Source organism: Echinops telfairi, unplaced genomic scaffold, assembly GCF_000313985.2.
Source record: "Echinops telfairi isolate 266 unplaced genomic scaffold, ASM31398v2 ScPeMD7_1;HRSCAF=3_0, whole genome shotgun sequence".
Classification (NCBI taxonomy): domain Eukaryota; kingdom Metazoa; phylum Chordata; class Mammalia; order Afrosoricida; family Tenrecidae; genus Echinops; species Echinops telfairi.
The window spans coordinates 24,123,101-24,150,723 of record NW_022103896.1 but is presented as its reverse complement, the minus strand read 5'-3'; the positions used below and the strand labels follow the sequence as shown (position 1 = coordinate 24,150,723).

At 42.2% G+C, this 27,623-nt stretch overlaps 1 protein-coding gene across 1 annotated transcript in view; it reads right to left on the bottom strand.

Moving 5' to 3' along the window:
• TRPS1 (transcriptional repressor GATA binding 1) overlaps positions 1-27,192 on the bottom strand; it is a 217,520-nt gene extending 190,328 nt beyond the window's left edge. The window contains exons 1-3 of the mRNA XM_004697423.2: positions 27,060-27,192; positions 22,712-23,643; positions 7,645-8,774 (exon numbers count right to left, since the gene is read on the bottom strand). Coding sequence (XP_004697480.1) covers positions 7,645-8,774; positions 22,712-23,643; positions 27,060-27,096 — 2,099 coding nt within the window. The 5' untranslated portion in view covers positions 27,097-27,192. The remainder of the gene's footprint in view (positions 1-7,644; positions 8,775-22,711; positions 23,644-27,059) is intronic.
• Positions 27,193-27,623: the final 431 nt, after the last annotated feature.

The following is a 27,623-nucleotide window of genomic DNA, read 5'->3' as shown; positions in this document are numbered from 1 at the left end:
TGGGAAATAACTTAAAAAAGTAAGATGAATTAGAAATCATTTTTAAAATCTTTGTAATTCTAATTTGACCAGTGTCTTGTAGAAAACATTATCTGATGTTTAATCACTAGCTCTGATTATTAAATATGAAAATTCTACAAACTGTAACACCTATAAAAAAGGCAAACGAAAAACCAAAGCCGTTGCCATCAAAGTTGATTCCAACTCACCCAGACGCTCCAGGACATAGCAGAGCCGGCCAAAGAGGGTTCCCGAAGGACATCCTCTCTACAAGGATACACTGCCTTCAGTAAATCTGCAGCTCAAGGCCTCGTTAGCGTGTTGAAAAGCAAGGATATTAATTTGAGGGCTAAGGTGTACCGGACCCAAGCCAGGGTATCTTCCATCCCCTCAGATGCACGTGAAAGTTGGACACTGAATAAGGAAGCCCAAAGAAGCATCGCTGCAGTTGAATGATTGTCTCGGTAAAGAAGATTGACAGCGTGATGGACGCCAACAAACAAACAGACCGGTCTTTGAAGACGTACAGCCACAACGGTCCTTAGGAGCAAGGACGGTGAGACTTGCACATTTGGGGCATGTTGCCAGGAGAGGACATCACGCTCGGGGAAGCAGAGGAGCAATGGAAGAGGAGGAAGGTCAACGACAACATGACTGACCTCTTCTGGCTTCGGCAATCGGCTCTAAGATAAGAACTGTGAGGCTGGTGCCTTGCTCTGTGTTGTACAGAGGGTCCCTATGAGCTGAAACCAACCTGACCCCTGACCCCAACGCTCTCTGGAAGAACAGACTGCCTTGTCTTTCTCCCAAGGGGCAGCTGTTGAATTCATATCAGCAATCTTTGGGTTAGCAGTTGAGCACTTAACTGGAGTGCCACAAGAACTCTTCATATGAAAGAGAGGTAATACAATTGTGCGCTGTTTCCCTGATGCACCCTACGAGCTTAGGTATCTTTCTGTCGGAATATGGGGGATTTTCAACTTGAACTATTAAGTCCATTTCACAGTAGTATAAGTAACTGATTTATTAGATATTATTGGAAACAGCATGAAACCTTTTAGAAACTCTGTACTAATGAATTGTGTGTGTACTTGGTTTTGGGGTGTTTTTATTTTCAGATATGTTCATAACTAAGTGCTTACCACACAAATCTATTCAGACTTAGCAGCGTACACAGTCCATGTTCTTTCCCAATGCTATTTTAAGATTGAGACTGAGCAGTAGCTCACATCAGTTTAACCACCTACACCTACGATCGTCACTGTTAGTTCCTTCTGCGAGAGTTTATAGGGTGTTCTGAAAGATACCAACACTGTTTAAAAGTTTAAAAATGTATTCATAACTCTCCTAGGATACAGGTGATTGTCATCACATATGCCATAAAAAATACATGCCTATTTTCACATTCTGGCCGAGAATGAACACAATACACACAGCTAGGTAATAATTGCATTATTGGTCTTCAATAATATTGAGCGTTGGTTTATATATTTACTGCACATGAATACTGATGTGAACAAATTCCTCATTTTCATATTTTATAGTGTATCATGTAATTTAATGACACACCAAAATATATGTCATAGCTAGGTTTTTGAAACAAAATGAAAACTGGAACATAACCATGTAAGGTATGCCCCCTCCAATTCCCTTCTTTCAAATCCTAGTGACTGCAAAGTCCAGAATGTACACAATCTTGAAATGAATAGCGTGTGCAATATCTTTCTGGAGCCATCACTAGATTTATGTAAAAGAAGGCTTCAAAAAGTTAGTGGAAAAATAGAATGGAAAGATAATGGAATTTTTCTACACACTATTTTGAAGTCCACACACACAGAGGATTGTTGTGTGCCTGCAAGTTAATTCTGATGCATGGAAACTAGAACTTCGCCAATAGGCTTTGTTTTATATTGTAATTTTTATGTAAACAGATCACCAGGTCTTTCCTCCAGAAGCCATGGATCTTTTGTTGGCTGTCAAGCACTTAACCCCTGTGCCTTGCTACCAAGTTTCTCTCTCTCTCTCTCTCTCAAGCCACTCAAAACTCACTTCTATTGAGTCAATTCCGGCTCACAGCCACCTGTAGGATGGAGTAGAACTGCCCCCGGGGGGCTCTGAGACTGTAAATCTTTGTATGAGAGTAGCACGTCTTATTTTTCTTCCAGACACACATACTGTATGCTGATGAATATACCTGTGGATATCTATCATTTGTTTAGTTTTTTAACTTACCTAAAAGAGATTTGGCTCAAATATGTTTGTTTATGCAACCAAAATTATGTTTGTGAGTTTCATCTGTGTTATATTTAACCATTATTTGTTCAAATTCATTACTGCTAAGATTCCATTGTGTGAAAATTCTACATTTTATTCAATCAATCTCAAATGGATAGCTACTCGTTTCTGTTTTGTTTTTTGCTTTTGGTCAATTTTTGTTTTATCTTGCTCTTACCAAAGAATCGCTGCTGTGTTCCTTGCTGCACGCCTTTCCTAGCACTCATTTCTCCTGCGGAGAGGCATCTCGCAGACATGGAGGCTATGAGCATCTCAGACTGCCAGGATTTACCAAGTTCACTTTCTAAAATCCTTATGAACTGATTCCATTTACCCCTCACAATGCTTTTTGTCTTACAGTCTACATTTGCTGAGATGGTTAAAGGGACCTTACTAGTATTTGCCATATGTGCCTTCCTGATCTCTCTTTTTACTAACATCTCACTTAACTACACACATCATTCCTTATGGTTCTTAAGTTTTCCAAAATCTGAATTCTTTTCTGCTTAATATGCCAATTTTTATCAACAGTCCATGTTTGTTACAAAAGCATGCTTTTTCTCTAATGGTTAGGTGCATACTTTATACATTCCCTTTAAATCAAGTTTGTTAATTCGTTATTCAAGCCTTTTTCTGAATATTATTTTTGCCTACTTGCTCTTTTAGATATAAGGAGCATTCTCTAAATGTCCCACTTGATTGTAATTGATCAGATTTCACTATACAATCCATTTTTGCTCTGCATATTTATAATGAAATTTTATGAATTTATAACTGTTTTCTCACTCCCTGATGAACTAAAATTCTTATCATTACAAATCCTTCCCCCTATACGTTTTGTCTTAAAATCTGAGCGTAATAAAGCGTGGGCATTATTTACTGTTATTACAATGTGCCTATAACTGAATCGATTTGTATTCTTTGTGCTTCGTGTATGCCATGCTTTTTGTTGCTGGGCCTTTCGTCAGTTCTGGGAAATCATCAGACATGCTTCTTTAAATATCGATCGCTTGTTCTTCAGTCTCTCTGTGCTCGTGCGAGGGGACACTGACTAGATGTGTTTTAGAACATCTTCACAGCTCACTACTCACCTGTGCCGTGTTCCCCCTTCTCCATCTCTTGCACATTCTGAATAATGTCTTCAGATCTAACTTCTGACTAACCCAATTCTTTGGAATTTTCTCATGTTATTCAACCTTTTCAATATGCTTTAAGCTTAAACAATTGTGCTTTTCAATTTAAAGATGGCTGTTTCTTTAATTTCCCTACACATTTCTAGCCTCTTGTTGCTTGCTCTGCTTAATTCTTGAAACATTCACTATCCGTGACTATTTTATTGCCGTCTCCTTTATCTGTTGGTTATCTAAATTTATTGATTTTACTTTCTACAGATTTCACAAATGCTGATTTATTCATTTCTGTGATTATAATTATTTTAAAGTTATCTTACTTCATGGAGGCCATGGAGACCAAATTAGCCTACTATCCAATGGAGAGTATTGGTTTTACTTTTGACAGGGCCAGAGAGAGAACCTTCAAGTGCCCAGCTCCCGGTGTCACCAAGTTCCAGCCCCGTTCAGCTGCCGCAATCACACAGATATTTGCCCCTAGTGAGACCTTACGTTACCACCTGTTTGCTGTTCACTTCTCCCCAGTCTCAGGTTGATGACAAGGGAAGGAGAGCTTTAGAAATTACCTTTAATTCGTGGAAATTTAGTAAGGCATTAAACAGTAGGTTTTACATATGACAGTGGTTCTGTAAGAAGATCGCCATACAGCTTACACCAGAAACAAATTAGACACTGATTTTTTTTTTAATGAGGAGTGCGGCAATTTATTAAAGAATGTACATAGTGTCTAATTAAAGGATTTATTTAAATGGACTCACAGAAGCAATTTCCTGAGTGGAATAATTCCACTATGATGTGAGCTAGGGGACAAGTGTATGCGGGGAATATAATATGCGAGCTAAGTGCACAGCAGGTAAGAATAAAGCATTAGCAAAAGAGAACTGACCCTGGTTCTCAGTCACTAAGGTTACTCAAGTTAAACCTGGTTCTTAGGAAAAGTTTTTATGGAAAGGCCTCTCCTGAGCTTTTTCACCCACCACTCTAAATCAATTCCCGGCTTTAGTTATTTTTTACTGCTACATGAGTTCACATTTGCAAAATTCACAGTTTATGTTAAAACGTTGCTGTACTGAAAGCCTTGCATATAAAAGCACTCCGAGATCAAAAATATTCCATAGTTATAAAACAAAATTAGGGAGGACGTGTCCCCGCAAGAATAGACATAAATATAACGAGACAGATGCTGCTGGGCTACAGAAGTCTTGTCCTCTTACTCTCCCTTCATGATTTGAGAAACTGCTCTGAGAGCCGATCCCGCGCAAACCTCCGCGCGCAAACCTCCGCGGGAACGTTTCCTGATCGCTCTGGGGCCTCCATTGCTGGGCAGCTTTGAGCTGAGTTTCGATTTGCTGCCTACCAAACTACCACCCCTGAAATGGTGTGTCTTCAAATATCAAATATTTCTCCAGGAACTTAAAGACAGATTAAAGATAAATGACACAGCACCTTAAAGGCTCAAGGATCATCAAAATTTCTTGAGTTCTTAAGAATAAGAAACAGGCAATTTTAATACACTAAGAATAATGCTGTTCACCTTTTAAACAAATGTAATCAAAGGCTGTGAAATTTTAAAAGGTACTAATAGTGATCATTTGCTGTCAATTCCCAGGTACAGTATTTCGAAAAGTTTCAATGCATCTAAACAGATAAGTTATATAAGGGTCAAAGATCACAAGGTAATTTACTTCGTAAATCTAAGCTTAGAACATACCTGCAGTATACGAAAATGCTCAACAAGAATTGTATTTACATAGAAACATTCACTGCGCATCTATCAACCGTACAGGTGCACGTTACCCTCAGATACTGCTGTGTTGGCTCCAATTCACAGCAACCTCGTATACAACAGACCAAACCCTGCCCTGTCCTGCACGGTCCTCCCATAACAGGTTTTTTGGAGCCCACTGTGAGAACCACTGGGTCAATCCATCTCATTGATGAGCTTCCTCTTTTTTTGCTGGCCTTCAACTTTACCAAGCACGTCTATTCTCTACGGATTGGTCCCTCCCGATAAGATGTTCAAAGGAAGCGAGATGAAGTTTCACCTCCCGCACTTCTAAGGCACATTCTGGTCATATTCCTCCACGACAGTGGTGACTCACAGCAAAAACAGCCTCTTCCCTCTGGAACTTACTTCGTTATGAAATATTTTCTAAACTCTGAAGCTATTTAGTAATATTCTGACAGAGAGTTCTATTTCTAGGGGGATGTTTTGTTTGCCTCAAAGATGCTGAAGGCTTATTTTGACAGGTTTTTAAGCAATGACCTCAGCTTTCTCAAGAAAAGTCACTTGTCCAAGGATCAGGTAGATAGATATCTTAGAATTCGTGTGTGTGTGTGTGTGTGTGTGTGTGTGTATAGCTACTTTTCTCATGTTAAAAAGGCAGGTGACTCTGAAAAAAAAAAGAAGTATCTAGTTTTTACATCGTCTAACAAGTGAACATGTACAATATGTACATGCTCACACATCGAAGCCTTTAGAGCTCAGAGAAAAGCTATGTCTGCTAGCCCCAGAGATAAATTAACATGCAGTTGCCATCAGAGGAGCCAGAAACACTCACTCCAAGTGTGAACACATATTTGATTGCAGGACTGTGTCTGTCCTGGGGCTGACCTTATAAATTAAACAGTGTAAATCTCAAGTAAGTGTTTTCTGAACATTCTGATTCACTGTGAACATTCGGATGCCCTTCAAATTAACATCTAACATTATTAGCCATCGTCGGGCATGAACTGCTTCATTACTGGTGACTTACCACACATACATACACACACTCTGACTAACACAATGTTACAGAGACTCGGGGCGTGCTTAATATATATATATGGGCAGGAAAACTGACATTCAATTTTTAAGCTAGAATACTGAAGTCCCCTGCACCCGTTACTAAATCTTTACAAAGGCACACCAACACTTCTTTCTACCAAAGAGTGGTTGTGGGTTTGAACCATGAACCTTTCAGTTAGCAGCCAAATGCTTACCCATTGTGCCATCGGGGCTCCTTGTATATTGACTGCATATAGAAAATCACTTTAACATAAGACAGCGATTTACTTTGGTTCCCAGAGTCATATTAACACGAAAGCACCAAGTCATGTGGGAGCGCTCTGTAGCCGATTTTTATAACACCAGTCTCAGGTTCAATGTGCCTTGCTCAGTCAGGTAGGCGTTTCCTAATGCACCAGATTAAGCTGCGTTGTCCTCAGATGCAACTACAGCATGGCGGCCTTCATCGTTTAGGACACGTACCACTCTCGTAAAGATCTGTTAAGTCTTTGACGTCTTCACTAACTTTAAGTTCCATGAGGGCACTGGAATGAATGTCTGTCTCATTTCTCTTGCAGATTCAATCCCTGGCAAAACGTGTGACTTTGCAGTGACTTATTTATGTAAGCAGTGATCGCCAAAATGAAATAAAGGTGTGTATCCTAAATTCAACTCTAGAAAACAGGCAGGCTTATCTGAGTAAATGGAGGTTTATTAAAAGGGATGAAAGGAGGAAGCCAACCATAAGCCACCCTAGCTCTAGTGATGAGTCTAAAATAGCTTACCGTATATACTCGAGTATAAGCTGACCTGAATATCAGCTGACGCACCTAATTTTACGACAAAAACTGCATTAAAAATATGCTAAGAACTTGGTTATACACGAGTATGTATGGTAAGTGCTTTCTTTGACTTGAAAAAGTGAATGTGCAGAAAATCCAATTAAACAACTGAAGGAATACTCACCTTCAGATTATTGTTCAGATGCGAAACAAGGATGACGTGCAGTTACTCAAAGCTAGAAGTTCCCAGCTCATTTGAAAAGAAAAACCAGACTGGTGTCCACTTGGAAGAGTGGCTAACAGTATGACATTAGAGTGGTGGCTTCGATCTCAGAGTTGTGCCGCCACCAGTTCGGGGCTGCAGAGCCACACTCCCCAGGGACAAACGCATGGCTGGTGGTGAGTCTCTGAACTCTTTAGCTACCTTGGCATGACTGCAAATTTTAAAATACACTCCACGGGGGATACACGACAGGTAGGAAACCTAACAGCAAAAGGTCTGAAATAAGTACCCAAATAATAGTCGGTGGTGATCAATCACACATCTACAGATAACCTGAAATTTCAGGATCTTTAATGTGATTTTGTTACGCCCCTTCCTCGGGTCATAATTATTTGATCACATTTCTGGCATCCTTCTCCTTCCACGTCATCGTCTTGATTCGCACCCCCGTCCCCTAGGATGGCTTACCTGTAGTGTCGGGAAATCTCGTCTTCCACCTGGGTAATAAAATCACATTTGGTACACGTGTGTTCTTTGCTTTCCTTGACAGCCTGCTGCCCATCCGATCCCGGCAGAGGGTTCGCCTCTTGTTTGACGTCCGATGCGTGTGACTCGTGCACGCTCTCGTAATGCAGGAGGAGCACGTCGACGTCCGGCGTGGAGAACGGGCACTGGTGGCACTGGTGTTTCACTCTCGAGCTGCCAGTTGCTCCGGGAGACAGGTGCAAAAGCAAGAGCGCACAGTGGGAACAATTACTTTTTCGACAAGCAAACGGGTACGTAATCTCTCCAAGGTGCTTTTCGGGGCTGCACAGGCCTCGGGGACAGAAGGGGCAGTGCTTAATGGTGCACTTGTGAATGTTGTGGAGCTGCTGATAGTGGCGGAGCAGTGGCCCCACCACAATCACATCGGGGCCATGGCTTTTAGAATATCGAAAGTCACAGAACTGACAATTGTAGCTTGTTACCATGTTATCCTCGGCTCCCTTGCTCGAGAAGTCCTTCTTTTTAGTGCCACTCGAGCCCTTGTCTGCCTTGGGTACCGACTCCCCGTCTGCACTTTTGGCTAGATCATTCTGATTGATGACAGAGCCCCTGGAAAGCTTATCGCTCAATTCTGGATGCAGGATGCCTGACTGCGCTCCTCCGTGCTGTTTGCCGTAATGTTCCAGTAGTTTCACAGAGCTCGATGACTCGCAGCTGAAACTACAAAATTTACACCAGTAGTAACTGGTGGCATCTGTACCATTTTGTCTCGAGGAATCGAGGGGCTTGATGGGCACTGAGTAGCCAACGGGAGTGTCATCCCCGGCCTTGACCGTGATCTTGTCCGGCCACTTCCCCAAGTCTCCAGAATCACCGGATCGGAGCGCAGGGAGGGCTTTGTTAGAGTTTTTCTCCGTAGGTTTCCCACCCTCGGAAGAGGGGAGGGAAGCCTTGATTTTGTTCGGGTGAGTCTGCAGGAAGTGCTGCTCTAGTTCGGTGGATGAGTTGCCCATGTATGTGAAATTGCAGAATTTGCAACGGAAGTACTTGGTGTTTCCTTGGCAATCCGGTGTTTTCCGTCCAATGCCAATGAATGTTCCACCTGAAGTGACCTAGTGCAGAAGAGATGCATGTTACTTTCAGTGTCATTCATTCAGTGACTTCGGAAGGGGGGATGGGGTGGGGGGTGGGCTGTGTGATAGTTCCACGTAGTCCACATCAAAAAATCACAATAGCACCTATTTTGAAATCAGTTGAGCAATCAGCGCCAAATAAACTCACTCCTCATTTCTCCAGTTACCTTGGAGAGAGAGACACATTACGTTACACATTGTAGGCCAAAATAACGTAAACATTTCAAGATATTTAATGACATCTACTTTATCAAAGGAGAAAACTAGTTTCAACTGAGTAGGTTTGACTATTTCTTCCCTTGGCTCTCATTCTGGTGGACGCAGCCAACACACATGGGCTTTCTGTTCAGCAAGCTTGAGGGCTGGCTCTCAAACCCTGAGTCCAGTGCTCACAGACCTCCGTGCAGACACTCTCCAAGGAACCTGGTGTTCAGTTCGGAGAGCAACGAGCCTGCAGGCAAATATGAGTTGTTGGATCTTCTGGGTAAAAATAAAGGTGCTGAGATGACCACATAGAACGTGTGGCCACTGAAGCCCTAGCAATCACAAGTAAACTCAAAGGAAAAATGGAATAGAACGGGAAGGAAAACTTGATGAAAGGGAGCCAGTCTGGCCAGGTTAATATGTCTGCCAGTCTCGGAGAAACAAAAGGAAGAAAACATCCCAGGTCTTATGTGACTCTGGCTCTTTCTCATGACAAAGGGCCCAAGTCCTCCGTTAATGGGGGTGATGGGGATGTCCAAAGGACAAAATGAAAGTAACACTGTGAAAGTCACCACAGCCTCGCTACTCTGAAATCACGAAGTAGTGGAGTGTTACGGATTAAAATGTGTCCTTCTCCCAGCCCCAAATATGGCTTGTAAATCCTAACCCCCATACTTATGGATGCAACCACATCTGGAAATAAGGTTTAGGTTGTTAACTGAGTGAGACCTTAACAGCTATGTTAAGTTTAAACCAATCACCTCTGAGACACTGACGAGCAGTTAGGTACAGAGAAACAGATGGAAACTCAAATGGAGGGGCAGATACGTACACAAGCAGATCAGAAGGCCCTTGCCCATAGCTGAAAGAGAAAGATAAGCTTACCCTAGAGTATCTCAAACTCCAAACTCACTGCCATCGAGTCAATGCTGACTCAACGTGACCCCTGTGGGTTTCCAAAACTCTTTATGGGAGTAGAAAGCTCAGTCTTCTTCCCTTGGAGCTGCTGGTGGTTTTGAACTGCCAACCATGAGGATCTCAGCACAACGTGTAACCACTACACCACTGAGGCTCCTTGCCTTAGAGTAGGCTCCCTGAATTTCAACTTCGAGTCTTCTAAACTGGGAGAGAATACATTTCTGTGTAGGAGATCGCGCACTTGGATTGCTATTAAGAGGGCACTAAGAAGCTAAAACATAGGGTTGTGAAGACCTTTAAAAGGTCCTTTATATAATATCCCAACTCCAGCAGGCACCTCAGTGGGCTGTACAGATAAGCTGCCACAATGCATGACTTAAAGTAGGGATCTTAGCTGAAACGTTCCCAAGAGGGAGCAACTATCAGAGATTTTTTTTTTTAACTTTCCCAGCAACCAGATGTAATACATTAAGCAAGTGGCATAATCATGTTCTGCCTTCTTCAACAGCTGCTCAAAAATGACACGTGTGATCACTGCTCATATCCTAATCACTTCATGAGAAAAGTCTCAGGCATCGCAAAAACCATTCTAAAGGCCCTACTTGAAATGCAAATAATATTCCTTTAATGCACTGAGAAATGTGTTTGCACTTCTATTGTAGAAGATGGAGATTGAAGTATTCCTTCTGCCACTTAAAGAGAGGTGTGACCGTAATCAAGTTACTTAACCTCTCTGGTCAACAGCTTCCTCAATTTGGAAAACCTCTAAATTTATTTCCAGTACTATAGTTCCAGGAAATATGCATTAACACATAAAGAACTCAGCGTTTACTGTACATTAAGATGATAATTTATGAAGGTCTCCAGCAACCTTTAATTGAAGGATGAGAGGGTTTCACTTAAGACATGTCTTCATCCACCACACCGAGCACACAGCTTGCAGACTGATGAGAGCTGAGCATCACCTGACCAGACGTGAAAAATGGGATGCCTTCCCAGGTATCAACCTTGGTCATCAATCCCTTGAGCGAGAGATGTCACCGCCACACCACTCAAGGACAGTTTAATTGCCATTCTACCTTAACACTTAAGTGACCACAGCAACTAAAACCTGCATTGGCATGTCATGAATAGCACTGCGCCACTGCTACATCTACTTCCTAATTGGCTAGAAGCGAGAAGAAAACTTAACTGCCATGAAGTAAACGTTGCAGTGAGACGCCACCAACTCAGAAACCTATCTTGCCTCAAGGACGGCAGATTCAGAATCATCACATTCTCCTCCACTGGGCAAAGCCAGCAACTGTGCACAATCCAGAGACATAAATTTGCTCTGTCTTAGCTACCGCATGGTCTCAGGTTGCCAAGCTTCCAAAATAAAATATGTTTTGAACTTCTGCTTGTAGACCGGGGATTCCTGAGCAACCATGACACATCACCACGATGTCTCTGCTTTTGCAATCATCGGGCCTCGTGTTCTCTGTCCACACCAAAAAAAATCAAAGAAGGAGCGTGAATATTTCTAAGAAATCCCTCTACATAAAATTTTGAAATGCATTTAAATTATTGCTAAGCATCACGCCACCGCCTCCAGTGTCTGAAAACAACTCCAAGCGTCTGAGAACCCAGATGAACAATGTCCACAACTAGCAAGGCCCTGGCACAAAAAAGAGCCAGCAACCATTGTGCTTAGGAATTGATTCGTTTAACGACCACAGGAACTTGCATGGGGCCCTCATTGCTGGTGGCTGCCATGTGTCTCGGTTTTGATTTTGACCCGCGGAGAAACATCCAGAGCCATTTTTATCCTTTCTATGATGCTTGATGTGCACTTCAGTGAGAAACGCACAACCGATGTGGATCATTTTAAGCCATGGTCAAATAAAACATACGGTAATTGTTTCAGGGAAAGTACATCTGACTATGAACCACGTATCTTCTATTTTCATGACGCAGATATTCACTTAAAATGATCCTTTCCTAGGTGAAATGTGTATGCACCCCAAACATACAGACACACCGAGCGAGAAGAGTTAGGCACAATAAGTGCTTGCAGCAGCATTTTATGGAAATGAATTGCCAGGAGATAGTGCCTACGCATTCAGAGAATGAGTTCTCAATTTTGAAATGGGTGAATGTGCCTAGAAGCAGGAAAAGAAAAGGTTCATTTCCTAGTGGTAACGCAAGAGAGATCGCAAGTAGTATACAGAATGCAGCTTTCAGTCCTTCTTTTGGTTAACCAGACTTTAATGACAGCGCATTGAGCCAGCAGTTCCTCTGATATGGGCATCCACACTCTACGATGTATATTAAACCACAAATTCTGCTTGGGCCCCACATGACATCTATTCCTTCCTGTAATTAGCAACTACTGAGGAGTTAGCTCGTACCAGGCCCTGTACGACAGACATCAAGCCCTGTTCACAGACACACCTGTGAACAAACTAAACGACATCTCTGCCTTCAAGACACTTACACTTTAATATCCAAAATTGCACATACAAATCTTTTCTTTTTCCATCTGTATGTATCTTCGCTTCCATCATTTACTTCCAAGGGAAGTTCCAAAGCTAAATTCCATGGGAAATGCACGTCACTGCACTTGGCGACTCTGCTTTCTTAACTAAATGAATGTAAGTAATCTCCCCACTTCCGAGGATGATTGGGCGGATGGAGGGAAGGCAGGGATCTGGGACTCCCTCGGAACGCTCTCACGCTGTCTTCTCCAGTAACCACGGTGATGAAATAGAGTAGTGTCATTGAAGAGCTGATTCTCTTACTTCATTTCCTTTTGTGTAGGTGATTTGTAAAATGGATTTCTTGTAATAAGTAGCCACGCGCAGCTGGTGCTACCATAGTGGACGTGAGCACCCTCTGCAGTATGATTTACAAGGGTGGGATGGTTATTTAATAAAGTAGTAAACCTGGAATTCCACCCGACAATGGGATGAACAGACTAAATAAAGGGAAAGTGGCAAAGTCGCTAAGTGACATAAACTCATAAACTTGTCACTCCCAGTAGAGCAGCGGTTCTCAACCTGTGGGTCGCAACCCCTCTGGGGTTGAAGGACCCTTTCACAGGGACCGCCTGATTCCTAACAGCAGCAAAATGACAGTTATGGTTGGGGGCGGTCACCACAACTTTAGGAACTGTATTAAAGGTTGGCGGCATTAGGAAGGTTGAGCACCACTGCATTAGAGTTTGCTATAAATCAAAGGGTTCTACTGCTACTGAGTTAATGCTTCATTTTATACCTCTCTTTGACTGAAGAAGTAAGTCATCTTTAGAAGTAAGCAGAGGAGCCCTGGGGGCCCAGTGGTCACACGTTGGCTGTGATCCACAAGGTCGGCAGTTTGAAACCACCAGCTACTCCTCAGGAGAAAGATGAGGCTCTGTATTTCCATGGCCTCATTACAAAGGCTCTAGCTGACATAGATGGCCTTCTTCCCCACGAAAAAAGCACCAAGTGTGTCCTTCTTCCCAAAGCCAATGGCAATGCAGCTCTTTGCTTGTGAATCAGAGTTAAATAGAAAAAAAAGAACGAACACAGCCACTGCAGCAGAATAAAAGAGCGTTTTACGCTGGTTTTCATCGATGGAGAACTATGATCTGAATACCAGTCTTTCAAACTGTTCCTGATATGTGTTATTGTTCATGGCTTTCATTCCTAATGTATGTACATGTGATTTTGCAAAATCACTTGAATGAACAAGTTAAACATTGAAAAAAGGATCCTTTTCAAGTTCTTTAACCTCAAAATTATTCTTTGCCTCCTACAGAGCACAAAGCTACTGACAATAAAATCTAAAAGAACGGGTCAGAGGAGAACATTTTGTAAAAAAAAAAAATGTAAACCCTCAAACCTCTGAAAACGCTACTTTAGCATATGTGCTTACTTTCAATGTAACAAAAAGTTTTGGTTGAACTGAACACATGTTTCATTCTCAAGTACTAAAATTGATAACAATAGAAATGATTATGAACTACTAATTTAAGAGGACTTGTTATGAGCTGATAGTCAAAAAAGCAAAATGTTAAAAATAAAAAGCTTAACTTGTTGAAAATCACTGCTCCACTACTGACGTGTCGAATAACTTGAAGAAATATAAAAAGGTCAAACTCGGTAGAAAATAACTATCATTAGAAATCATTTTGTAACTCCGCAGATGGAATGTTTCTGCATTGCACAGGGTTTCCAAAACATCATGGAAGATAGAATGAAGCTTAGGATATACTTTGTGCTTAAAAGATTTGATAAGGAATCCAAGTCAAGACCATCCCCTGTGTCTCAGGCTACAGCGCCACCCTTCCTGGGTCCCTGTCCCAGCTCCAGGCAACACTGCTCTGTGCGGACCCAGGACAGGGAACCAGCTGACTTTGAGGAGGGAGAAAACTGGAATGAGGATAAGGAGCAGAGAGTCAACTGTGAAGGGACGCAGCACATTCTTCATGATGCACCTGTACACTGCCTTTTGGATGACAATCATATCTATCAGAGCCCACGCCGGATTTCTCCTTTTCTGCATCATAGGTCTGAACGAATGTCTCATTGGTCACCTGACATTTGGGCTGAGAAAATACTAATCAGTCTAAAAGTCCGTCCCTATAATTTAGAAGACAACCTTTGAACGAGCAAACAGAAAACAAAACAACAAGTGCAGTGCCAGTGGGTGAAAAAGTACATTAGCCACAGCACCCCTCTCTCACGGGGGCCCAACGCGGGCACTGCCTCTTAAAGAACGTACATCAAAACCGCATGTGGGTTCTAAAGGGACCTCAGCGGGAGCAGAGTCCCTAATCACTGAAAAGGAAAAGCTTCACTTAAGCTGGGCAGGCTTTGCCCACACCTACCTACACTGTGCACCAACCACTGAGGCTGAGCAGTGGCACAGCTCGCAAGTCCACATGCCTGCAGTTTAGAGCACAAAGCTCACAAGAGACAGCAAGGCCAGTGCCACCTGTGCTTCTGCGGCGATGTACCAGCCAAGAGGGAGAGCACCACACCCAGAGTGACAGAGCAGGAAGGGCTTCTGGGAGGAGGTGTCCGTGAACTGTGGGCAGCCGAGGGAGCACTGGACAGGAGCCTCAAAGGCAGTGATCACAGAAAGGTAGTTCATGTGGGGAAGGTGGGGGAAATGAGCAAACGAAAAATAAAAGTGAGGGTGAAGTAGTGTCCGCTGCTCTCAGGAAAAGCTAGATTTCAAATTTCAAATGGAATCAGCTACAATATGATCCCGGCTATGTATGTGTGACTTCCTACACACACACACACACACACACACACACACACACACCACACACACACACACACTAGCATTTTATCTCACCATTATTCCTTCTAGAACAGCGGTTCTCAACCTTCCTAATGCCACAGGTTGAGAACCGCTGGTCTAGTATCTAGAACGTAAACCACGTGAGTTGCTCAGTTACCCAACAGGGCAAATTCAAACTGCCTCTTTTGGTTTCTGAGATTTTCATTCTTAACTGGAGCTGACAGCCTCATCTTTCTCCCTTGAAGGAGCTGGTGGGTTCAGACAGCTTGACCTTGAGGGGAGTGGTCCGATGCATACCCCTCATACGCGACACTGAGAGATAAGTTGGGAAAGTAATGCTTCACCAGCGAGTCTTGTGATTGAATTACACAAATTAGTGGAAGATGGACCCGCCGCACTCTCCTATAATACACAGAAAGACCAGTAAGTCGAATTTATGTGAAAATGTGAAGGGGAAAAAAAACAAACTGAAGGAAAGAAGGAGGGAGTGAGAAAAAAGTGGAAGGAAAGGAGGGAAGGAAGAATTAAAGGTGAAAGATGGGAATAAAAATAATAAAAAGGAGAAGAAAGAAATAGAAAAGGGGAAGGGTGAGAGGCCAGGGAGGTGAGAAGAGAAAGGAAGAAAGCCGGGGTGGGGGGTGGAGGGTGGGCAACAATCCAGTTGATAGTGACCATGGACGAGAGATAAAAGGCTCTCCCCCTGGGGTTTCCAAGGCTGTAATCTTTGCAGACACAGAACGCCGTCTCTTTCTCCCACAAAGCGAACCACTGCGCTAATAACCATCTACTAATAACCATGTACTACTGAAAACCTTGTGCTAATAACCATCCACTAAGTAAATATTGGGAGTAGAGGGGGTGAACAAGGAGAGGGGGAGGAACAATGAGACAATCTACTCAATGGTTTGGAGAAAGAAAAATATTAGAAAGAAACCCAGGTTAGCTAAGATTTCGAACCAGATGGGGATTTGAATATGGAAGCAGAGATTAGAGTCGACAAAAATGGTCCTTTGGGGGAAGGAGTTAACAACGTATGTTGACTTTGAGGTGTCCGTGGAATACCAAGGTGGAGCTGCTCTTCATCAGGAAAAACAGGTCTTAAAGCAAACGATGGTTCCTTGTAAGATTCCCAAATACGTGACTGGACACATGAGAGAATTCAGGTGCTCTTTAATCGTATGTCAACAGTTCATCTAAATACTAAGAGAAATGCTACTCAAGTAGATGCTTTTTGAATTCCCCAAACACCGCACTGGACCACACTTCACTTACGTTCAGGAGCCAGAGAAAGAGATACTTCCACTCCTGGCTGCGACGTGCAGTCACTCTGGACAAGCTAAAGGTAGACAGACCTGCCCTGTCTCAACACCCATTTCTGCACTTGCTGGTTCATGGGCAGCGGGAAGCTTCAATTACACAGAAAGGGGCCTGGGTACATCTCCTCAATCTTTAATCTTCGGAGGAAAACCAGGCAACACTGTGAATAACTCACAGAGCAGAAGGACCCTCTCAGTCTATTTAATAAATCTTAAGTTTGTAAAACAAAGCCCTCTCACTGAGCGGAACAGGAACTAAATCAAATGCATGGGTGGAAAGTCCCTGAATTTGAGGATAAAACTGTGCACTCATCTTGATGGATATAAAACTCACCCCTCGTTCAATAACTATCGAATTTTTTAAATGACAAATCTTCAAAAGTAATGGGAATGTCAATGATTTCAATTACAATCCCAGTCAATGCCAACAAAGTAGCATTTCACGATGGGAAATAGATGGCCACCTCAGAGCAAACAATGAGATCCCCCCATTTGATGTGATTCACTGAGTATGCGTCCAAGAGCCCCGACAGACTGACTCGTCTAATATCTTCTCTCCATTATATACATTGGCCTATCATCTATGATTCCTTTCCTATTTGCCACACACTTTGGTGAGGCCGAGTGTCACGGGACAACCCATTTCCTTTTGCTCGACTGTGATCTTGGGCAGGTTAATGTGACTCCTGTAAGTCTCAGTTTCCTAGTGATATTGTAAATGGGCATAACGAGTGTCTACTTCAATGAGGTTTATGAAAGCTGATTAAGCATGAAAGAGCACTCAGGTCCACCTCAACACATAAAAAAACACTTAGCAAGTGTTAGTTATGATTAGAAGTGAATTCAAAATTGGGAGGAAAAAAAGAGAAGATATGTGTAATTTGGATTATGTAAGTGAGTAGAGGAGAAGAGTGTGGATCAAATTGGAAATAATAAATCAAAACAAATTTCACTTTTTACTTCAAGTTAAAAATAAGAATTTTCTGATATTCTGGGTTTGCAAGTCACACTTCCATGCTCAAACTATTATTAGCAAGAATTCAAGAAAGCTGTGATTCTCACAACTGGACTCTGGGAAAGAAATCAGAAAACCAGAGGGAACCAATCGGCCAACGTTCTCGACGTAGGGCACTACCTATAGATCTGTGTTCCCAGCCACTGCATGTGAGATGCATGACAACAGCCTCAGAAGTAATGAACGCTCTGGATGATAACCTGCTGACAGGAAATGGTCAGCAGAACTGCTCTCTGACAAAGAAAACTTTTGTTAGGGGCTGAATCCTACCAAATGTGGTGGGACACAATGCTAACCAAGATTTCTTCTCTAAATACTCAGCTTTTAGAGAAACGTAGACATCCGAAAACGTGAAGTCTAAGTTATCTTCAGGAAACCAAATAAACAGAAATCAAAGAACGGTTGACATCCACTTTGCTGACCGTCATGTCACCAGGTCACGCAGACGTAACTGCTGTGCAGGCAAAGGGGTCCAACGGGGATGGCTGCATTATCCAGCTCAGCCATCGACACTGATGAAACTGACCTGGGGAATGCAGAACCTGGCTTTGCTTTATGGCCTGAGGGTAAGCATATGTTTCACTTTGCACACTTTTATTACTTGTTAAAGAGACACAATCCTAAATATATGTAAGGGTTCATATGCCAAACATTCTCTACTCTATACAGTTTGAATTGATTAAAGTCTCATTCACCAGTTCTTCTGAAGTACAACAATCCCCAACTCGGGAAACAAAGAAACAGAACCTGCTGCGATCTACAGCTTCCCTCCTCTCCTAGATCAAAGGGAACCCCAAGGCAGACAAATAAATATTTGGAAGTAAGATTCAAGAAAAGTCAAAATAGACCACAATGAGATTAATGTCCCCGGAGTTTTTTCTTGGGTTTTGCATTCAGATAAAACTCAACTCCCCTGTTCAAATGAACATGCTCGTGTACATTTCTGGAAATACAAACACAAAATATGACTTCATATCTCCACAATCTGTTCTTCCAATATGGACATGCTGGACAACTCTGATAAAAATACCTACCAAGGATTTACTTCAAGTTCAAATACAAGACAGTTAGTGAGTAGATTAATAGTGATATTCTTCTCTAATCCTGAGCATTTTATTAAGGGACAAAATGAATTTAACAGATGGATTTCAATGGCTATCTTCCTGGTGTCCTAAATAACGCGTTAATAATAGGAAAGGTTTAACTAATATGAAAGGGCAGTATATACATTGTGAGCATTCATAAACACAGGATGGCTGAAACACTTTCCCGTGGGAAGCACCACTTGACAGAACTCCTACTTTTATAACCTGATCTGAGGGCTAAGAGTTCCCCCATAAAGATGACGCAAGGCCCTAACGCACAGCACATTAAGCCCTAATGAAACAGTGAAGTTCACATTCAACAATGAACAATCCATTCAGTGATGGTTTAAATAGAAGCAAAATAAAGCAGATTAAAAAGAAAGAAGCTGTAATTATTTTTTGAAGAACCTCAAGCTCTTGTCCTACTATTGGCCTGTATGTGAGCCTCAAAGGCAAAATACAGGTAATAAACATTACAGGAAGGCTTACCAATCATGCCACACCCCCTTTTCAAGTATAATCATCTAAAAAGCATGCAGGAAAAATAAAACAAAAATCAGAAAAACTAAGATCCTGATTAAATCAATCCGACACTGAGCTAGTCATCTATTGTTATTCTTGACAAAGAACACACACACACTTTCTGATTTCAGAGCAGTGCAAGCCACATAAAGGTGTGTGCACCAAAGCCACACCAATTGTCCCTATTCTCTAGGTGAGTAGGGGGGAGATTAAATTGATAGGTTTAGAAAGGACAATTCTGATTACAGGATGGGCACTTAAATTCAGTTCCATTACCTTACTCAGGGCTCTATTTCGCATACACACACACACACACACACACACACACACACGCACGCACACGCACTGACACTAATACTAATAAAATTTAATTCTTTGATTCAATGAAGTGGAGCACCATTTACATAGAAGTTGCTGTTATTGTCGTCTTCTGGTAACATGGTGCCAATCTGACTCATAGTGGCCCTATGTCCAACAAAGGGAAACACTGCCTTGTCTGGCCCCACCTTCACAATTGTTCCTGTGTCTCAACCCATTGCTAGCCACTGTGCCAATTCGTCTCACAGAGTGTCCTGCCCTTTTTTACTTCCCCTCACTGGTCCCTCCGGTTACCTGTCTGAATTAGGTGAGACAACGCTTCACCATCCCCCTTCTACGGAAATATTAGTAATCCAAGGGTGTCTAAATTTCAAATGTTTTCCCTCATCTATGTCAAACCATTGACAATACTTGGAACTCAGACTCTTGCTTAAATTGGTTTTTTGCCCTCCCACTGATTCCATATCTCACATTTGCAGTCATCAGCCAAAATTATCTGAAACCATTCAGCTCAGACATTTACATAGATCAAAGCCAGAAATTTCTTTAAATCCTCTATTCTGACTCTTGTTCCTGTTTTCCTGGCCTAACATGTCATATTAACCACAAACTGTCCTGAGTGTGTGTGTGTGTGTGTGTGTGTGTGTGTGTGTGTGTGTGAGAGAGAGAGAGAGAAAGGGGGGGGAGGGGGGTCTAGATCAAATGAAAAAGATTAACAAATTGCTCATCTATTCCTTTAACTAATTTAAATTATAGATGTATAAAAATAAGTCCTGAGATTGAATGCTTATTTTGTCTGGGTTATTTGTATCTACCAACATCTTTTCATCAGAATCCACACAAGCCATTAACTCACTATAAACTTCTGACCAAACTGCATTACACCCATCCTATAGTCAGCACTGGATCTCCCAACAGCTTTCAGCCTCCACACAGTTCAAGTGGCAGAGAAAAAAACCTCCCAAATTGCATTTCCGGAATGCACGCATTGTGGGTAGAGAGGGGACTTTCAGATGTCCTTTCATTCAGCGTGCGTGTGTTAAAAAGCTGTTCAATATTCATGTCGGCATAAAAGTATTAATACCTCACTTATCTTCAGACATGTTTCTGAATCAACATCTGGTGCATGCTCAAAATGTCTGAGATTAGCATTTGGCCCAGAAGGTCTATTTAACGTTCCCAAGTCTAAGAGAGCGAACTTTGCAAAGACTTGTTTTCTAAACCTAATCAGTTCTCCAAAACAGTCACCCACTTTTCCACAGATGGCTCTCTCTCTCTCCCTCTCTGTGTCAACAGTCCTTTCTCTTTGAAAAGAAATTGATCTTCACAAGATTACCTTCCAGCACACTGCCTCCTACCACCGTTTCGCCTTCTTTGCGGTGTGCAAGCAAAGATCAGCTGTTTTATTTCCACTTCTATTAGTTCAAGCTCAGCTAGCCCAACACATCTGTTTTATTTCTAAAATCACTGCCCAGGAAAAGTGTCCAGCTCGTTCTGCCCAAACATAAACTTTACTATAAATAACCAAGAAGAACCTAACAAATAACTGTTTGGGGGGAAATGGAAGTGTATTTAAAAATCCGAATTCTTCCAAAATATAGGCCCCCATGATCTTTGTGTGAGAGCCTTCCTGACAGGCTGGCTCAGCTCCCCTCAGATGTTGTCCCCAGAGTGAGCAAGCTGAAACTCCTGCCGGAAATCCAGGTATTAACATCATACTCCTTGCTAATTATAAAACACCGTTTCTCATGCTGACATTATTCACTTCCAACCCTTTTATCTGAGACACGTATTTGCTTTCCAATCACAGTCTGACGGCAGAGTGGATCTGACATTCGACAGTGAAATGATCTTTAATAAGACAGCAGTTCAGAGCAGGCAGCCTTTGTGCATAATAACTATGTTAGCTTAAGTTGGTGCTCCACAGAAAGAATTCTATTTGTGGAAATTCACAGAGTACGAGGGAATTTTTGGAGAGCTTTATGAAGATGAAGCTGGCTTTTACAGGGCTCTCCTCTAGAGTCCCTCCAAGAGAAGAGAGGGCCATTCTGACATTCGAGGGACTCCGCAAGTTCTCTTCGGATTCTCCCTACCAGGATCACCAAAGTATGTCCACTACCTGTGAGTGGACCACCTTCACAACTCCTCAGCCTGGATTTCTTTACTGCCATTTGGTCAGCGGAGGTCTAAGACAAACCTGCTGCATATGGAGCTGATGATAGGACTCAGATGGTCAGAGATTTGGTAGGTCAAATGTGTGGGCTGTGACTTTAGTAATCCTCCGATACGTCTTCTAATCTATCCTACAGAAGATGAACCTAAGCCTACTACGTTTGGAATTCTGCCGGCCTAAAAATACAGCAAGGTATCTAGACCGCTACAGAAGCTAATAAATATACTTTCTCAGGATAACTTGGAGTTTCTTCTACACTAAAATTACTAAACTTAAATGAATATTCTTTAGACTCAATTCCACTTTGCATTCTCTTTGAAATTCTAATGAGTCTTTTTCTTTTGCCCACTTTACATGTGCTGTGAACTAAAGACTGAAAGGTAGATCAAGAAAGTTTGTCAGTTTTAATAAAAGCATAAATCTGATTATGATTAAATGCTTTAATAAATTATTGCCATCTTCTTGAAATGCGGAAACAATGTTTGCTTAGACTGCACCAAGGTCATTCTTCTGTCTTTAATGCTTAGCATCACATGGAGTTATTTCTAATCAATATAACATTCCATTTCCAAACGGGCAACGGCAATTAGTTTGTTTTCAGGAGTCTCTCTCTCTTTAACCTTCAATGTGACTGAAATCTAGTTCAATTTGGTGTCCAGCTGAGTATAAAGTCATATCCTAAACCAAGACACAGGGAAGACCCTGACAGAGGGACCAGCCTTATAATCTAAAATTAAAACAAGGCATGTTATTATCATGAGAACCATATAAATCAGTGCCATATTTGGAAGACTGTGAAAACACCAGATTGCTGTGAAGTATGTCCAGAATTAGGAAGCCTAGCTAAGTCTACCAAAGAGGTCCTGCCGATCTAATGGGAATGTGGGGGCTGTTTCTCATGATGACAGGTTAGTAACAACATAAAAGCACACCTGAGTGCAAGAGACACGGGACGTGTCCCTCGCTTCTGCTGGATCTAGCACAGGACCTTTCTGGAGTTGGGGACATGGGGTTGATCACACACACACAAACTCGCCCTTCATTACTAATGACTTTGTCTGTACACAGAGATCACAATACGAAGCACAAACCTGCACATCGTAGGTCCCATTTAGTAAAACAGGCCTCGCTGAATTGATGTCCTGCAGCACACCAGAAAGCACGGAACGGTTGGCCTTCTGGAAGTCTTTGGGATGGCTGAACTGCACCATGTTATGAAGGGCCAAGATTTTGCTGTCCAGCTCAGCATCCTGCCTGGTGCGGTTATGCAGTCCTAAGTGATACTTTCGGAAGTGCTTAATCAGATCTGTGGGGTCGTTGCCATAGTAACCGTATCCACAGATATTGCATTTAAAGTCCTGAAGCTCTGGAGACAGAGGTGCCGGGTCTGGGTTGTCATTCACCAGTAAGTCAGTTTTGGATTTGTTCAGTCTCACACCCCCATCTGAAGGCACTTGTGGGTTTTTTGAGGCCACCAAAACCGGGCTTGAGCCTTGACAATTGGCTTGACCACTCTGCGCTTGCCCTGTTTCCTCTGTAGCCTTTGGTGACATCTTAGGATCCTCCTTTGTCTCCAATGAATCCCCGGGTGGGGGGCAAGCCATATCTTGAGGGTCATCTGCCTCTGTTCTTTGAGAAGACTTCAAGGGCTCACAGGCTTCCCCAGCAGCTGGAGACGAGAAAGCCAGCATGTTTCTGTCTGTCACCGCATCATGCGGTGGGAAGGAGGGGAGGTTTCCTCCCTTACTGGGGCTTTCATCGTTGAAGCCAGCCTTCTCGCTCACGACTGAGCTTCTCTGGTCCTTCTTCCTGCTAGAAGATGGATCTTGAACTTGCAGGCTCGGTTCCTCCTTATTATTTAGTTCTGCAGTGTCACTCTGATCCGTATTTTCTGACATCTGATCTGCAGACAATTCTTGGTTTCTTCCAGATACTTTACTTTCAGTGCCTACGGGCTCCAGGGCCTGGCCCTCGCCTTCACTAGCAACGTTTCTCAGAGGGGGGTTCTTCTTCCGGACCATATCTGTGCGAACAGAAGGAAGAGGCAGAGACAGGGTCACATGAAAGTCACCGGCACGTAAGCGACTCCGAACTATTTTATGTATTCCATTCAATGTTTTCCAATATGAGTAACACAATATCCCTCCAGGGGGTGGAGGGGAGCCCATTTTTAACGTTGCAAAAATTAGAGGCTAAAGCATATAACATACAGTTAGAAATATTTTTGTCCCAAAGAGTGGATCATTTTTATTCCTAATGGGATTAAGAATACTGAAGGGTTCAGATTTATTAGCTTAATCCTTCCTACCTATTATTCTTGCCTGTCAAATTAGAATCCTGACCAATGTATCTCATCAGTGATAGTCACATACATATATGCCTCTAGATGCATACATGTCAGGTAGTATATAAAATGCATGCAACAGACATGAAGGTGAGTCTCAAAATATCACTATGAATGCAAGCAACCTTTATTAAACAAAAATATAAAAGTGGGAAGCAACTGTTTCTTGACACATCCTTTATCGAGGTCTACACACTTCTCATGGTGCGATTTCTCTCTCTCTCTACTAACTACCAGCTGCCCCGCCAGACAGAGAGACATGAGATTTTCTACTCCTGGAAAGTAAGGTGTTACATTCTCAGAAAGCCACAGGGCCAACTTTGTTCTGTCGTCTAGGGCTACTGCGAGTTGGAAGTGACTCGGCCGCAGGAAGTTTGGCTTGGTTGGGGGGCGGGGGTTGGTGGGAACCCTTCTGCACAATTCTATTTACATCACTTCCAAATGGCAATGTTAACATCCTCAGAGGGCTAGAATCATGTGCGAGTTCGAGGAACAAAAAGAAGTTTGAAGAGGCATGACCGAGGCTGTTGGTTGGATGGGATGGGATACAGTTTCCCAAGGAAATTCTCCTGGGACAGAAAATCTCCCTTGTTATCATCCAAAGTATCGTCACTCTGTGGGGAAAAATCCTTCAGCACAAGGATTCACAGAGTCAGACACCCACTGGAGCTGCTCTCCTCGGTCCTAGACAGGGGTCACTTTGAGTCGGAATAGGCTCCACAGTCGTGGCTTTAGTGTTGGAGTTCTTATCATCCAGTAGGATAGAGACACTACCTCTAAACCCCCAAGCACAACCTGCTGAAGTGTCATCGCAACGTACCGGATGTTCACCCACTTAAAACATGAAGGCAGGCCCTGGGCATCATTCTTGTCATTCAAAATGGTAAAGTATCGCCAACGGCCCTCTACATGCCAGCTCACTGTGTGAGCTGCTCACTGACCGTGGCTAGGGTCAAAATAAGAATTCTTGACAAGTTTCTCTCCCGGTATGTAATAAATCAGAACTCAAAAGAGAAAGAAGAAACAAGATAAAGAGAGAGAGAGAGAAGCAACTTCTATTATTTCAATAAAAGATGGCAGAAGTGAAGGCTCGTGGGGACTGGGTTTTCGTGGCCTTTCTTCCTGAATCAGCCGGGCAACTCTTGCCCTGTGCTAAGTCATCACCCCAAATGTCTACGGGAACCCGGCCTTCATCTGGGTCTGCCTAGCAAAACCGGGCTTCTTCACTAGCCAGCTCTCCCAGGCGACAGAGTTCATTGCACCACATGATTAGCCAAAATGTCCTGAGAAAATCGAAATTAATCACACACATTGTTCGTTTTCATCTGTATGCTCGTTTTCATCTATAACCTCTCACAAGTGCAGAGAATCCACACTGGCTCTTGGTCTCTGGGTGTACCTTTGCTTCTGAAAAGCAGGCCAAGCAAAATTGCGATCCTATGAGTCACTGACTAAACAAAATTGCACTAAAGTAGGTGAGATTGATCACAGGGTGAAAATTCTCATTGGCTGAGTAACATCAAAAATATCGTATAATTGCCCTTAAGAAAGCACACTGCTCTTCGGCACAGCTGATGCTATTAATCAACTGGCTATAAAAGCTCACTCTTGGAACAACAAAATACACACATTCACCAGACTGAGGTTCCAATGACAAGGAAGCCCTTGAAGTAATGAAGCTGTCAAATGAACTAAGGGAGGTAACAATCGTTTCAAAACAAAAAACAACCTGGTGCACCAATTTCCTTCTTTAATGTCGGTTGCATTCCAGTGTCTTCCTTGTGAGTGTTTACCTTTGAGGAGCTCTCTACCCTCCAAGCACCTCGGGACTTGGAGTAACTTAGGGAAGACTGGAGGGCAATTTTATCCATAATGAACAAAGGGAAAAGAAAAAAAGGAGAGGAAGCTTAAAAAGTTAGGTATCATAAAAGTAAGAATTTTAGTAAAGGAAGTACTATCTGTTTTTACCTACAGAAAAGGACTTCCTATTCTACAACAATAACAGATATCTATCCACATAAAAATGTGATCGTTTGGCGAGCAACTCTACCTTTCCCTCCAGAATTTCTTGTTTATTGTTTCCATTTTACATACTGTCCACACCAACAGTTACAAAAGAATCTTGCCTTTGACAAATGCTGAATAACTGTGTTATTCATATTTCATCCTTTTCACTTGTGAATAAAACTATTTCACCAAATAAATAAGGTTACCAAAAAAAAAGGATTAAAACCCTACAGGAAACTGTAAACTCCATGACTAAATGAGGAATTAATCATCTAATTGATTTAGATCATCTTCCATCATAATGAAAAGGTAATAGTTATGGTCATCTATTGCTTAAAGCCCATGGGGATTGGAAAACTGGCAATGTTCCTATATTAATGGAACCTAGACAAAATATTTTAAGAGTGAAGAGATATAAATATATTGGTATTAAAATCAATACACTATCTTTCAGAACAAAACAAAGTGTGTACCTGGCCAATTTATTGTTATCCTCAAAAGATGCAATGGGCCATAGTTTAATAACTACTCAATCAACATCCTTAATGCCTATGAGAAATCGCATTATAATTAAATGACTATCTTTGCAAATTGCAGTTCCTTCTTCCACCCTACTGCAGACTTAAGGACACACATGACTCATTGACCCCTTAAGCTGAATAGAGCCTTTAATAATATACATTACAAAGAATGTCCAACTGCTACAACTTCAAAGAACTATCAGAAAGGTCATTGGGTTTTATTTTTTTGTTGGGAGGGGAGCAGAGAATGTTCTTTTTTGTTGTTTTTGTTGTTGTTTGTTAATGCGCTTAATTTAGTTGACTATACTTTGAAGTCGTTATAGGGAAAAATGTACTAGAATTATATCACCATAATTTTTCAGAATGACATATTATGTAAATATAAGCACATTTGCAATACTTCTCAGTGGAAGAAACTCCCCGAGCAAGTCATAAGTTAGATGCTATAAGACTATAGCCACCCTCAAGTTGTTATCTCGAAGACAAATAACAGATTGCACTAGAGTTCACTGTGTGCCAAGAACTTTCCCAGTTAACATTTTCACTTGAAAAAAATGGATCACATACTTGTAAAATCATACCCAGCATTGACTTCATAAGGCATGTGGCTTTAGAGTGCTGTTGACAATTATTAATTTATTAGTCAACTAGCAGGAGGCTAATGCAATGGTCTTAGGAGAAGCTCTGACGACTCAGAAGACCTTTTGAGAGCTGATCTGCACATCTGCAAAACAAAGAGAAAAAAAAGATTGCCTTCCTACATGGTGCAAACATGCTTCAGTTTACCACCTCCAAAAGACATTCAGCTCCCAGCACACTGAGCTGCTTCAAAGATACCCGATAAAAGCCTGCACGGGCCCTGGGCAGGAGCCCATCCCTCCCCGGGGCCTAAAGGAAGCAGCAGAAGCAGGATCGTGATAGAAAGTGTTTATTTCTGCGGATGACAGACCGTGGTGCGGGTGAAATTATTTACCTCTCACGTCCCTCAACTCTAGTAGCTACAATACTTACCTACAGTGGAAAGTAGGAGTCACAAACTCTCAATTCATGAACATCCGCAAAGGCTCTGCTAGGGGAAAGTCTACCACACATCACCTAAAACACACCAAGGGGCCTTAGTCTTCAGTTTAG